Genomic DNA, 14,666 nt, shown 5'->3' with positions numbered 1-14,666 from the left:
ACACATTGAATGGCTCTCGCAAAAGAAAACGCTGAAAATGAAAACTGGGGATTTGATTTCATGAAAAACAATCATAACTTTAAAAGGGCAGAACTGCTGTAACTGCTCGGTAATATCACAAACTACACATGCAGCTGTTTCTCCATCACTCATAACACAAAGAAGTTTTCCTAAATAGTACATCTAGGATTCAAGATAAAAAAAACTAAAAAAAAAGGTGTAATAAAAGAGGGGTTCAAAAACAGGCCAGGGTAAAGAAGGAAGGATGGAAGATAAAGACGGTGAAACAAAGAGCGAGAGATTAAAAGTTTTCAAACTCGAGAGTTTTTCCCTCCGCAGCAGCAGCAGAGAAGATTCAGACTCTGCTCTGTGTTTGAGGCGGCTGCTTACAGATTTAATACTGCAGAGACTGAATGAAAAAACACCGCTGTCAATAGGAGAAAAATGAGCTGGGAGAAATGATAAATTGTCAGACACATCTGCGATATTGACTGGTCTGAGAGAAGGATGGAGGGAGGAGGGAGGACAGAGCGTGAAGAGATGGTAAGACAGCGTTGGAGCCAGTTCTTCAGTGTTTTGGGTTTTTTTTAAACATGCATTTCTCTTTAGAAATCTGACTTAATTTTCGATTCTGAAGCCATTGGAGTAAATGAGATGATGATCGGTAGAGAGGCAACATTTATAGGCCCAAAGCTGGTGGAATCAAAGCCGCTCAAAATGAAAAAAATACCACTAATCTCTACATCAGTACATGTGATAAATAATGTTTATATCAGCATGAATGAGATGAGATTATAATGTGATCATTAATAAATAGAAATTCAGAAACGTACCGCTTAAAGGGTGTTTGTTTGTGCGAGTGTAGTCAGAAGATCTACCATGGTGCATCTCTGTGTCTGTCACCGTTAAACTTTCAGGGAAATGTGTCAAAAGATAAATGGACTGGAAATGTGTGTGTGTGTGAGCATGTGTGTGTGAGCGCGTGTGTGTGAGCGCGTGTGTGTGTGTGCACACATTTTCTACCTGTACTGCAGGTGTCAGTCGTTTCCTGGGGATAAATATTTCTCACCTTATCGAGCGTGTGTGTGTGTGTGTGTGTGTGTGTGAGAAAGGGAGAAAGATGGAAAAAAAGATAGATAGAGGGAGAGAGGGAGGGAGGGAGAGAGAGAGAGAGAGAGAGAGAGAGAGAGAGAGAGAGAGAGAGAGAGAGAGAGAGAGAGAGAGAGAGAAAGAGACACCATGTGTTCACACTAAACACCAAACTGCTTTTAACACCATGCAAGTCACAGTACACTGGCATTATACATGGGCTGTGTGGCACTGATTAGAAATTTTACACACACACACACACACACACACACACACACACACACACACACACACACACACACACACACACACACACACACACACACACACACACACACACACACACACACACACACACACACACACACACACACACACACACACACACACACACACACACACACACACACACACACACACCACACACACACACACACACCATAAGTTACCTACATTCAGAGTCACCAGAGCAAAACTCAGTGGCACATCAATGATAAATGACCTTTTAATGTGTCTTATATCAAACCAGATGAGGCTCCAAAGGTCACTGGGGAACACCATCCCTTACTTTTATAAATGCCCTCAAACACTTCACAGCAAGACAGTAAGTAAGGACCGTTTCATTTTGGATCTTACCCTATCCCTAACACCGGGATTGGACCACACAATAATTCTCCTTGTGTCAGATTATAGAATCATACATTCTTGCAGGGACTTGGCCGACAGACATGGCAGACTACACGTTCAACTAATCAGAGCTTGCCCTTGTCACGATTTGTGTCATTTACAAATGTGTCGGGGGTTTTTCCACTAAAAATTCAACATTTTAGAGCTCCCCACTGAAAGTCAAAGATTGGAGTCATCAGTCGAGGAGCCCTCAGTGGCCTGAGATTCTTTGGGATGATCGGTCAGTGTGCAGTTTGCCTCCGGGCTCATTTCAGCTCCCAGAGGTAGCTGAAGAATGAAGGCTCCTTGGTTTAACGCTGCTCCCGTACAGGCACAACCGACCCCAAGGTGAGTCCAAGACTGTGTATAACGATGGATGACGCATCTTCACTTCCTCCCACTGTACAAAAGTGAGGCCGAAATAGCACAGATGCGGGCGCCACCATGTTGTAATACACATACACCAGGCCAACAAATCACCAGTTGATCACGGCTGTCAATCATGACGTTTTACACCGTTTTTATAGAACCAAATTACAGATTCAATTTTGACCTTTACCACAGACAGCCACCAGGGGGCGATGGGGGTGTTTTGGCGTCACTTAAACGTACAGTTGATGATCTCAGTGAGACGGAGGTAGCGGCCCGGAGGCCGAGAGGCTTTGCCCAATCAGGTTGCTGAATAACATCATCTTCGGCCTTCTGCTTAGAAGGGGTGACTAGCTCACAGCAACTTAATACGATATAGCCTCCAGCTTGATATCTAGTCTTGGCAAAAAAAAGTTTTTGCAAATTTCAAATCTCTTTATTTAACTGGCAGAGCTTTCTTATTGAAGAAGAAAAAACACGTTGCCTCTGCTACATCTGAACAGAAAATCTAGTAATTACATGAGCCTTTATAAAATGGATTTTATGTCCCTACCTGCTGTGATGTCATCATCGGTGACGTCCATTTCCTCCTCAGGAATCTTTGTTTCTACTGGCTGAGCCTCTGGGGGAGGGGGAGCTGGAGGGGAGGGCTCAGTGGCCGATCCAGCTGAGGAGAGAGACACAAACACTGGAGTTAGTATTAAACATCAGCCTGTATTGTCACATGAAACGGACGGACCGACAGGGGAGTGTGTGTGTGTCTTGGGGGGGTCATCAGGATAAGTATGTGAGTGTGATTCTTTCCAACATATGAGACTTATACATGTTATGCGTGTGTGTGTTGTTAGTAAAATGATCCTTATTGTCAGGCTAACCTCCTGGTTAAGTAGCTAATAAAGGTTTATTGGTCCCCCTTCTTATTAAGAGAATTAATGGCAACACTCACATACACACACACACACACACACACACACACTATATTTAGCGTTTTCATTTAGCTGTTATCCCTCTATTGCCAATTAAAAGTGGCTTTTCATTAGTGGCTGGGTTAATGAATGATGCTGTGCTAATGAATGAGGCGACTAAAGGTAGCAGAACTTACACTGGGCTTATCTCTGGGAAAACAGCCTAATTAATGAACACACACACACACACACATACACACACACACACCAATCACAGTGCTTCCCTGTGAAAACAACAGACCCCCCCCAAAAAAAAAAATGTACACACCGTGCAATTACATTGATTAATCCTGGTTAACATTGTGCATCATGTTCCAATTAACCTACTCACACACACTGCTGACAGCTCAACATAATGACCCTTTGTACAGCTTTATATCACACATGCACACACGCGCAAACACACACACACACACACACACACACACACACACACACACACACACACACACACACACACACACACACACACACACACACACACACACACACACACACACACACACACACACACACACACACACACACACACACACACACACACACACACACACACACACACACACACTGACAGAAGGCCAATACACAGCCAGGTTGTTGATTATCCGTCTCAAACGTTAAAGTGATAAAAACTTAATTGAACTTAATTAAAACATAATTGATGCGTCGCTGTGATTGGACAAGCAGACTGACGGCTGTTTCTACATAAACACAGCTTTCTCTTTTAGTTCAATTTCTGTTCACATGAGCTTTACTGACGTGGAGCACAACAGTGTTTAGTGCCAAAGCAGATCATTGGATTTAAAAAGAAAAGAAAAAAAGAAGCACCAGATACACTTGATGAATGATATGTTCTGATTGGCTGGAAAGGACAAAAGAAAATAAGGGAAACATAACGTTACCAACGTAACGGCAATAAAAAGGTAAACAGGATAACGTCTAAGAACTGCCAAATAAGAGAATTATGATACATCATATTTACGCTACTAAATATACAGAGGAGACCCTGGTTGAAGTATGGTTAGGGATAGGCACTTGGTTAAGAGGAGGGAAAAATGGTGGTTATATTATTAATTGCAGGTCTGTGACAAGAAGTAAACTTATGTTTATGTCATGTCTTATGTGAGTCAGACAAGCTTGAGGCCCAGGTGCAGATCCTGGGGGGTGCAGGGGACATGTCCCCCTCAATATTTAGAGCATGTGAGCTTGCAAAATAAAAACATGAATGTAAGTATGCAACCTCAAAAGCAACGGTTGGAATGTGGCAATGTGTGGAATAAGCTGCTCTTACACAGCCACAAATGAGTGCAAGGATAATAACTAAAACGCCTAAAATTTTGTAGTCAAGTCAACCATAATGGAATACTAGGGCCACTGTTTGAAAAAAATTAATTTGACATTTTAAGAGTTAAAATTAAGTTCCGGCGTAAAATCATCCCAGGGTCTTTTTCGGCAAAAACACTCATCAAATAAGCCGTCGAGACACTTAACGGAGAAATATAGGAGAGTCGCTAACAGTCAGGACGCGGCTAACACTGATTAGCTCAGGGCAGTACGGTGAAGGCATTCAAACATCTTTTTTAACCACTAATACTGCTCAAAATAACAGCAAACCTTTGCAGCAGCATGAGAAGAGTCCCTACACAGAAAACAAAGCACCAATGGGCTCCTTCCTTTTGGATTGACTTTGGTAATCCACTTGAATGGACTTTACTATGAGAGGAGCTGGTACAGGGACCAGTAGGTAAGTCTTTAATACACTCTTTTACGTGTTGGTTGTTGGTGCTTTGTTTTAATGTGTCAGGGCTCTTCTTATGCTACTGCAGAGGTTTGCTGTTAGTTTGAGCAGTATTAATGGTTAAAAAGCCATTTGAATGCCTTCACCTTAATGCCCAGAGCTAATCAGTGTTAGCCACGTCCGGCTGTTAGCAACTGTTAGCGACTCTCTGGGATATCCAGATATCCCCGTCATGGCGTATTTGATGAGTGTATTTGCCTAAAAGGAAACTGGGATGATTTTACGGATTATTTCACTTTAAGTCATAACAGAAAAGGTTACTTCAAGTCATATTATTCTGTTTTTAGTGGTTTCCATTACATAAATAAAAATATTCCCATCATAAATTGCCACACAAAAATGCACCCGAAGGCAGGAAAGGAAGTATGCGGCTCTCTACACGTGTCTCCCTTCTGCGCCTTTGTTCAGGCCCATCTACCACCCATTCACCACACAATCCACCCCACTGCATACACACTGCCTCCTGCATTGGCTCTTGATGTAAATCATGAAGTGCAGAATAGTCCAATATCGTGCACACGGCTGATAAATGACTGTTTGAATTAAATGATGTCACTGTAATAACTTTCCAGGGAGATGAAATTGTGTCTCATGATAAAACACTGTGCAGATTCTGCTAATTCTGGTCTGCATGTGTTGTTAAACCATTTTGTCACACACACACACACACACACACACACACACACACACACACACACACACACACACACACACACACACACACACACACACACACACACACACACACACACACACACACACACACACACACACACACACACACACACACACACACACACACACACACACACACACACACACACACACACACACACGTCGGGCCTATAACTCAACTGTCCTCGGCGAGGGAATGAGAAAGAGAGAGGTGCAGGAGCTGAGGGAGGTGGAGGAGGGGTGGATGACAGGGGGGAGGAGGAGGAGGCGTTCTGCCCTGCTCCAAGGTCAAGCTTGTCATGTCAGCCATGACACATAGCTCCCAGCATGCCTTGTTAACCTCCAGGATCCCGTCCTCCTCTCTTCTGTCTGTTGCTCTCTCTCCTCCACGGTTTAAAACGTGTACTTCCTGTTCTTTAAATCACAGTGGGCTCTCCTCTTTTGAAGCTTCCATTTCATTGTTATTACATAACATGGTTCATGTATCTTTCTAAGTTTTTTATGCAATTAGAACTATTGATAAAATGATCAATGGAACATTTTAACTTTATGGTTTTTCTGGTTGTATTATTATTCATTCTTAAATTATCTTTAAAAATGTACACACACATTTCAGATATGTATCCTGATCATATTTAATTTCTGTTTGATTAAAAACAGGAAGTTGTCCCACCTGTTCAGTGTCGGCTATTTCTATCCAATTTTCATTACATGTTCTTTTTGTATGTTATTGTTTTAGATATCTAACATATACTAATATATTGGTAACATATATTATAAATAAACAATACAGAACATGCATAAAAGAAAATAAGGCCACTCCATTTCACCTCCATCCACTCTGATGAGAAGAGTGGATGGAGGAATGGAAGAAAGGGAAAAGGGAAGGAGGGATGGGGAAGGGAAGGTTAGGGGTGAAAAGATTGAGGGGAAAAACAGCAAAAAAAAAGAAACATCACAAACAAGAGAAAGAAATGTAAAAATAGCGAAGAGGCGGAAGAGAAAAGGGGGAAGGAGCAGGAGAGGTGAATAAGGGGGAGGTGAGGTAAAGGAGCAGAGGGGGGAAAAAGAACGAAATGAAGTGGAAGAGAGGAAATGGGAGGAGGGGAGGTGTTAAAGAGAGTTGCATAAAAGGAAAAATGGTAGGAGGAGATGAGAGGACGACGAGAAAAGCGAAGGAGAGGAGGAGGAGGATCTTGAACAACAGCAGGTTCATGACATGACTGGGCGATCGAGGCAGATAGTAAACTAAAGACAGATGGGGAGAGAGAGGAAATAGTGACTGCTGTTCGGTGATCAAAGACACGGCTTCACACACAAAGACGGCCCTGAAAAACTGTGTGTGTTCACGCGTGTGTGAGGGTGAACAATGCTTGGTACTTTGTTTAATCAAGTGTGTGTGATTATGAGAGAGTAAAGTGTGTGTCGAGCTCCTCTCTCTCCATCCAGCGCCCTTAAGGTTTACTCCTTCTCCCTGCTCAGCCTCAGGGGCTCTCTCCTAGGTCCCCACTAAACTGTGACAAGCATCAGCTGCTTGATAACGGGCAAATCATTAGACTCAGGTGTGTTAGAGCAGAGAGAAACCTAAAACATGCAGGACAGTGGCTCTCCAGGACTGGAATTTCCCACCCCTGGTCTAGACTAACCATGTCCTCACTCCAGCTTCCTATTTAACACACAGACATGAGAGTGATGTTGTTCATCTCACTCTCAGAAAGGAAGCAAATAAGAATATTTTCCAAAATACTAATCTGCTCCTTTAAGGCAAAAAGCAGCTAATTGAACTCTGTAGTGATGATAAAGAAGGTGTGAACACTTTATTGTTGTCCCTCTGAGTGCAATTTAACAACTCCAGCTCGCCCCCTTCCCTTTGTGTTAAAGCCTTTTAAACGCTTCCAGGAGAGCTGAAAGGTCATGGCCACTCCACTGCTTTGTGTGTGTGTGTGTGTGTGTGTGTGTGTGTGTGTGTGTGTGTGTGTGTGTGTGTGTGTGTGTGTGTGTGTGTGTGTGTGTGTGTGTGTGTGTGTGTGTGTGTGTGTGTGTGTGTGTGAGAGTGAGAGAGAGAGAGAGACACAGAGAGAGAGAGAGAGAGACCGATGCTGCGACAGTGGGACTCTGACATTTCCTCTCACTAAAAGCTAGTGGATAAAAACAGGTGTATTCCTTCAAACACCAACCAGAGAGGATGAGCTAAATGAGTGAGAGAGTGAGAGAGTGAGAGAGTGAGAGAGTGAGAGAGAGAGAGAGAGAGAGAGAGAGAGAGCGAGAGAGAGAGAGAGAGAGACTTAAGACAACAACAGAGTGCCTATTTGGTGACAGTGTCAACAGTGTGAAATAGGTCCAATCACACACTTATGTTACACTGATAATGTGAATGACAACATATGAGGTGCACCAATTTCATCCTCATAGGATCTCTGCCAATATATTCATCTCTCTCTCCATCTTCCTCCAGCTGTCTGATGCTGGTTTCTCTCCCACCATACCGTCTGCTGTGTGTGTACACGCTGGATTTTCAGATTCTGTCTTTTTTTAACTCAACATTCAGGTTTTTTGGTGTTCAATGAAAGAATTGATTGTTCAATAAACATAATTAAAACATGATAAAGTTCTACTTACAAATAAATCTGTTGAAATGTAATGTTTTTGAATTGTATCCACAACTCTCCTGTTTATACCAGCCTGTAGCTTCGGTGCTGTACCACACGTTGCCACAGCTGACAGCCACAGTACGTACAAACAACTCAGGCGGAATGTTTCACTTATATGCTGTATGAAAGAATGAACAGTGTTTGGATCGACTTGGTACAAATATAAGCCTGATAACAGGAACATTTTACAAATACTGATGTTTAGAGTATTGTGAACAGGCATCGACACGACCACCTACTTAGGCATCTTCATTCTTCTCAACTAGCGTAGATCACAAGTTCATTCAATAATAATTGAACTGGTTTAAGTGTATTTGAGACCTGCTCATACTTTGATACAGCCTGTGAGTAAAACATACTGTATACAGTGAGGTGTTAAAGAGTCATTCCGGCGCAAAATCATCCCATAGTCTTTTTCGGCACTTACATACATCAAATAAGCCATGGAGGCAGTTTTTTTATTTGTGTATCAACTATGATGCCATTTGCTTTTCTTTTAATCTTTCTTTTAATCTACTTAAGCTACTTATGTATTTTGTATGTTTTTTATATGGACCTTCCTCTTGTGTCTGAAATAAAGAATTATTATTATTATTATTATTAGCGGAGAAATTAGGGAGAGTCGCTAACAGCAGGACGTGGCTAACAGTGATTAGCTCGGGGCAGTACGGTGAAGGCATTAAAACGTCTTTTTTAACCACTAATACTGCTCAAAATAACAGCAAACCTCTGCAGCAGCATGAGAAGAGTCCCTACACAGAAAACAAAGCACCAACAACGTAGTTAGTGAACCCAGAGTTTATTAAAAGAGTGCTTTAAAGACTTACCTACTGGCCCACTGCACTATAGCAACTTTTTACATTTACATTTTAAATCTGATGTTTTTAAAAATAAGTTATTTCACACCATATTTTATGAAGCATGGTTTGTGCTCAGAAAGACCCAAGAGCATCTTCAGGACTTTGGACATAAGACTTCTCTAGAGGATTCAACACATCCCCGACTCTCCCATGATATTCCAGGACCAGCAGGAGTCGTCTTACTCTCTGATCCAGTCTTGCTGTGCAGCACACAGATCAAATTCAATGACCCTTTAACCTCGCTCTATCCCTCTCTGCGCCCCACACCCCTCCATCCTCCCTTGTCCCCTGAGGTCACCGGCCTATCACTCCCCCCACCTCCCCCGCCTGCGGTACTGCTGTGGTAACACAACACTGACCGGTGCCCGTTTCCATGGCAACTCTTCCCCTGAGAAACCCCCAGCATCCTCGGCAACCGCAAGGCGACTCCCGAATACAGACAGACACACACACAGCATTTTGGTAGACCGTTTCTAGTAAAAGGAGGTGGAGATTCACCTTTCTTCCCATCAGCTGGTGTAAATATAGACAAAGAGAGAGACCAGGGAATAAACAGAAGACAGAGAGAAAAAAGAAGTTAAGTGAAGTAAAGGAAAAGACAAATGGATTTTCAGATAGGTCTAGCGGTGTGCTAAGTGACAGTTCCAAGACCAATTGCAGCTTCGTAGGTGGGATTAAGAATGGGCATATTGGGGCGGCCGGTGGCACAGTGGTTAGGGCACTTGCCCCGTGTAAAGAGGCTGAAGGTCCTTGAAGCGGCTGCAGGTTTGACTCCGACCGGCGGCCCCTTTGCTGCATGTCTCCCCCTCTTTCACCCCATTTCCTGTCTGTCCTATATAATAAAGGCTTGGAAAACTGCCAAAAAATAATCTTAAAAAAAATAAAATAGGAATGTGCATATTATCTTCCTCCATAGCTAACTAGCTACCTTGCTAAATCATGAAAAACAGCCCCAAAAATAAAGACAAATGATGATGAGATTGATGCAGCTGTACTGGTTGTTGTAAGTCATTACATTGCATTAAGATAACTAATCCTAGAAACCACTACCACGACTGAAAATAACATTGCTCGATACGTCAGTCAGGACTAGTATGGGCAAAACAAACAAAAAAATAGCCTCCACCCCTAACAAAACAGGGAACATGAACATAATGTCAGACTATATGAATAAAGTGAAACAAAATGGACATTAAGTCTGATCACAGGTAAGGACCTGCATTTCCCTGGTCAGGCAGCAGGTAAAGGCTCAGGGATAAGGTGGCGAACTAAGCGTGCTCACCCCTGACTTCACGGACTGGCTCTAGGAATGTGGAACATCGCTGCTCTGGTGGGGGAAAAAAACGCAGTTGGCACAGAATGAGGTGCAATACCAACTAGATATGCAGCTGATCAAACATCAATGTAGTAGGACCAGCAATATCATCCATTTTATCCCACACATTCTCATATTTCCACAAACTGCCAACTGTTTGGTTGGAGAATCAGGGAATCAATTTTTTTCTTTGTTTTTTTTTAACCTGTAGCCCTTTGAGATCTTTGATGAAAAGGGCACTATAAATAAAATCAATTATTATTATTATTATTATTATTATTGTTTTAATACGCCTCTAGCCTCAAACAAAGATAGGGAGTGGGCTACAGAGGTTTTTTGCATTTTCAGTGCCATCAGTTGAAATTAATTCGACTCAAGTGACATCATGCAGCTCCCTTTGGAGCCAACCATAGACTGTGTAAAATATGGACGTAGCATCGAAGTCGAGGTCTGTTCTCTCAACTTTATCCAATCGTACTCGCCTATGGGAGTCGCCATCTTGTCAGACTTTGACTCCTCCTCATTTCCTCTAAAGGGCAGTGATGTGACCTTGGGGGGAGGGAGATATGTCCATCTGGCTGACGTTTACTGAATAAGCCACATTAGCTCCACCACCCTGGAGCTAGGCTATGAGAACATGCTACTAGAGGGAGAGTCAATGTTGAGATCTTTTTCTGGGACCGGAATGGAACGGAAGTCATTTTTAAAAAATTTGTAAAGGGAACGGGATATTTAAGAGGGTAGAGACTGACATGGGAGGAGTCAAGTGCAGGCAGAATTTATGATCTATGATTTAAACTGATATTCAACACAGTACCATGCTCATAGACTGTAAAACGCCGACCCTCACGGCCCGAATTCTCCCGGTGCTCTAGATTAGCATTTAGTGCAGGGCTACCCAACCCTGCTCCTGGAGGGCCCCTGTCCTGCATGTTTTAGGTTTCTCTCTGCTCAAACACACCTGAATCTAATGATGTACTCGTTATCAAGCAGCTGAAGCTCGTCACAGGTTTGAAAGTCGTTAGTCTCAAGTGTGTTGGAGCAGGAGAAACCTAAAACATGCAGGACAGTGGCCCTCCAGGAGCCGGGTTGGGTAGCCCTGATTTAGTGTATCTGCCATCGATAGAAGGCCATACTACAAGTCATTGTGCAAGTGTGGCTATTTAATTAGCATAACAGGTGTGTTCCTAAACCATCTGTTTGTACAGTCGATTAAAGAGCAAACCATCTTGTCACTTATAGTAACACCAACCTACAAATGAAGGCAGTCCAGGTCAAGATGACAGAGTTAGCATGCTAATCCTGAAAACTAGAAGTGAGGGCCAGCGGTTAGCTGTCACTTAAGAGGCCACGCCCCTAATTATTCATACACTTTAACCTCCTATCAAATAAAAACTAGCCTTGTAGAAAAAATTCACCCCCTCAGTGTTGTCATGGAGATATGACCTAAACATACAGACTAGAATTGTTTTCTGTATGAGGCCTTAAACAAGTTTAATGATGCTGTGAAAACAGCCTGTTTAACATGGGGGTCAATGAGAAACTGCTCTATTATGAAACCTGTGTCCTAGTGGACACTCAGAGAACTGCAGTCTTTGGCACTTCCTTATTGGATCAACCAGGAAGTCGCTGTGGTTGGGGCTTGGAACTAACTTTTTCATGTATGCAATAGTACTGCCCAACAATATATGCTCACAGTTAGCATGTTTCAGTGGGTCTCTCCCTCTTTCTTTCTCTCAGATATAAAGTGGAGTGAGGTACTTACGGGAGCTGACTGTGTCCACATACTGAGGCAGGTAGGGAGCCCACAGGTCGATAGTGTCCTTACGTCCAGACTGGCCAATCCTCCTTAATTCAGCCAATAGGAGAGCTTGTGCTGCTTCTCGTACCTAAAACAATTTGCAACATTGCAGATACATTCATTGAAATGTTATGTTAATGTAAAAAGAGTCATCCCTGAAGTCTTAGCTTGGACCTGTGCATGCGATGTGTGTGTGTTACCTCCAGACAACGGTCCTGCCATCTCCTCGCCAGCATCTCCAGCAGAGGAGGTCTGAACTTGTCCAGTCCAAGGAGGTCAGGGAGCATCACACAGTGCATGGCTGCCAGCTGGCTCCAACCTGCACACACGCACACACACACAGTAAGAAAGGACTACGGGGAGGGTCAGTGGATAGGTCTATATTCCAAAGGCTCTCATTTGCTCATACACACATCTCACTGCCGTCACAAAAAAACACGTTTTTCTTTTCATATTATACCAGGCAATATGAAATTGTTAGGACAGAACAAACACAACCCAGCCTCATCACAACTCATCACATACGGCCGTTTTGTCTGGCGTCACTAAACCACTTGGTTAGGGGTAAGGAAAATATTTTTGGGTGGGGATATAACAACATGAGGGCAGGCCATGTACTGCAGCCGCCTGGGTGAAAGTGGCGTTTGTTAGATCCATCCACCAACCCAACCTACCTACTTGCGCGGCGTTTGGTACACTTCCGACAGCTCTTGCTCAGAGCATCTAGTATCACCACAAACAGGTTCACAGTTTGAAGCCTGGTGCATTTGGCACCAACACACAAGGGTGCCTTGTGTGGCGATGCCAATGCAGAAGATTGTGACAAAACAGCTGTATTTGACGCTCTGGGAATGAGAATGGGCTGAACAAACAACATTTAGCTTTTTCTGGAGCCTTACCAATACTGTTTTCTGATTTTGTGTACAAGAGGAAATCTTGTTCTGATGGTGGTGCTAGAAAAAAGGGTCCACGGTCACCAAAATAATTAGGATTGATCCCCTGGGGACCAGGATTATCCACAACCAATTGCATTGGAATTCCGGTCAGTACTTATGAAGATAACTTGTTAATGGACAAATTATTAGATTCACCACCTGATATTGTAACCATTGCGTAAAGTTAAAAACACTGACGCCTTTCCCATATTGTTAAACTATTCTTTAAGAGTGTTAGTCTGATTTTCTTTTCCTTTTTTTTCGCCCCTTCAAGCTGAAATTGTTTTTTTGACAGAAGTGAGTTTTGCACATTGTTACACAAACACACAAACACAGTCTGACCTCTTACAATCCTCACATAAAAATCAAACTAATAGCTAAACACAGGATGGGAATATTATTGACTAATATTTGCAGTCTTGGTTAGAGCAAAGTTATTATTTCTGCTAACCAGAGCCTGATTATATTTGATGGCATCCAACAGGTAACAACGGATAAACAGCACTGGCAGGTGGATCGACAAAAGCCTCATAACGATACCTTGGCATGATGAACTTAAGTGTGTGTTTTTTCATTTAGCAACACTATAATGTGTGGAGGATTGAAAACCTTAAAAACCTGGCAGGTTTATAGATGGTATACATAACACCTTTTCTCAGTTGTATTAACCTGAGTGACTGAGGAAGAAATCTAACATTCAAAATGTCTTGGTATCGCTTTCATAAGGCTCAAAAATAATGGCATATATTTAGATTATACACCAAACACCAGAGAACTTTATACTAGCTTTTACATGTTTGTGACAAAAAATGGACTCAAACATTAACTCGCTGATACTCAATACTCAAGCACCTTATTCACATATATTGGTTTAATATATGATTTCCAGAGAAGATGCATGTATGTGAAATGCACTTGAATGGACAGTGGATGGCTTTTAACCAGGAAAGAAATTCCATATAAATTTCTTTGCCATGGGCACCATGTAAACTTACCTCCGCCATTGAAATAAACAAGGGAAACTCAAACCATTAGGCGTACAACATATGACATTCAGGAATATTCTATGTAGAAGTTGACAGATTGATTATGATGAATCTCACAAAAATTAGAACATGAAAAATTGAGTCAAATATTTGACGTTCTTTTCTTCTTAGACCATAATAACCAAATTGTCTCAGTATCAGAAAAGAAGTCAGTCAACCTCTCTGTAGTTGCACCACTGTCTTGCAGAAACCTCAAATGTTATTTATTTTTTTACTTGAATCATTTTGTTCAATAGTTCCTAAAATCAAATTCAAAACTGTTATCTTCCAGCCCCACTATTAATACAAATAAATTATAAACTATTACCAGAAACAGTGAAGCAAACCCCTGCTGGGAAAAAACACAAATGCAGTCAGCCCACCTGCTGTCACAGGAAGCTGCTCTGCTATTTTTTCTTCAGCTATGAACCGAAAGACCAGCAGGATATGGCAGACCCTGCTTTAACATATTACTAGACACTACAAGCTACAGTTGTTAAGGTTGAGATAAATGTGA

The 14,666-nt window shown here is 42.3% G+C and overlaps 1 protein-coding gene across 1 annotated transcript in view; it reads right to left on the bottom strand.

The window, feature by feature from the left end:
* wdr7 (WD repeat domain 7) overlaps nt 1–14,666 on the bottom strand; it is a 139,591-nt gene that overhangs the window by 64,130 nt on the left and 60,795 nt on the right. Inside the window, exons 20-22 of the mRNA XM_083929896.1 lie at nt 12,390–12,508; nt 12,154–12,277; nt 2,678–2,791 (exon numbers count right to left, since the gene is read on the bottom strand). Of these exons, the coding sequence (XP_083786022.1) occupies nt 2,678–2,791; nt 12,154–12,277; nt 12,390–12,508 (357 nt within the window). The remainder of the gene's footprint in view (nt 1–2,677; nt 2,792–12,153; nt 12,278–12,389; nt 12,509–14,666) is intronic.

The sequence above is a fragment of the Echiichthys vipera genome, assembly GCF_963691815.1.
Source record: "Echiichthys vipera genome assembly, chromosome: 16".
Taxonomy (NCBI): Eukaryota; Metazoa; Chordata; class Actinopteri; order Perciformes; family Trachinidae; genus Echiichthys; species Echiichthys vipera.
Note: the sequence above shows the minus strand (reverse complement) of the source record. Positions and strands in the feature narration are given on the sequence as shown.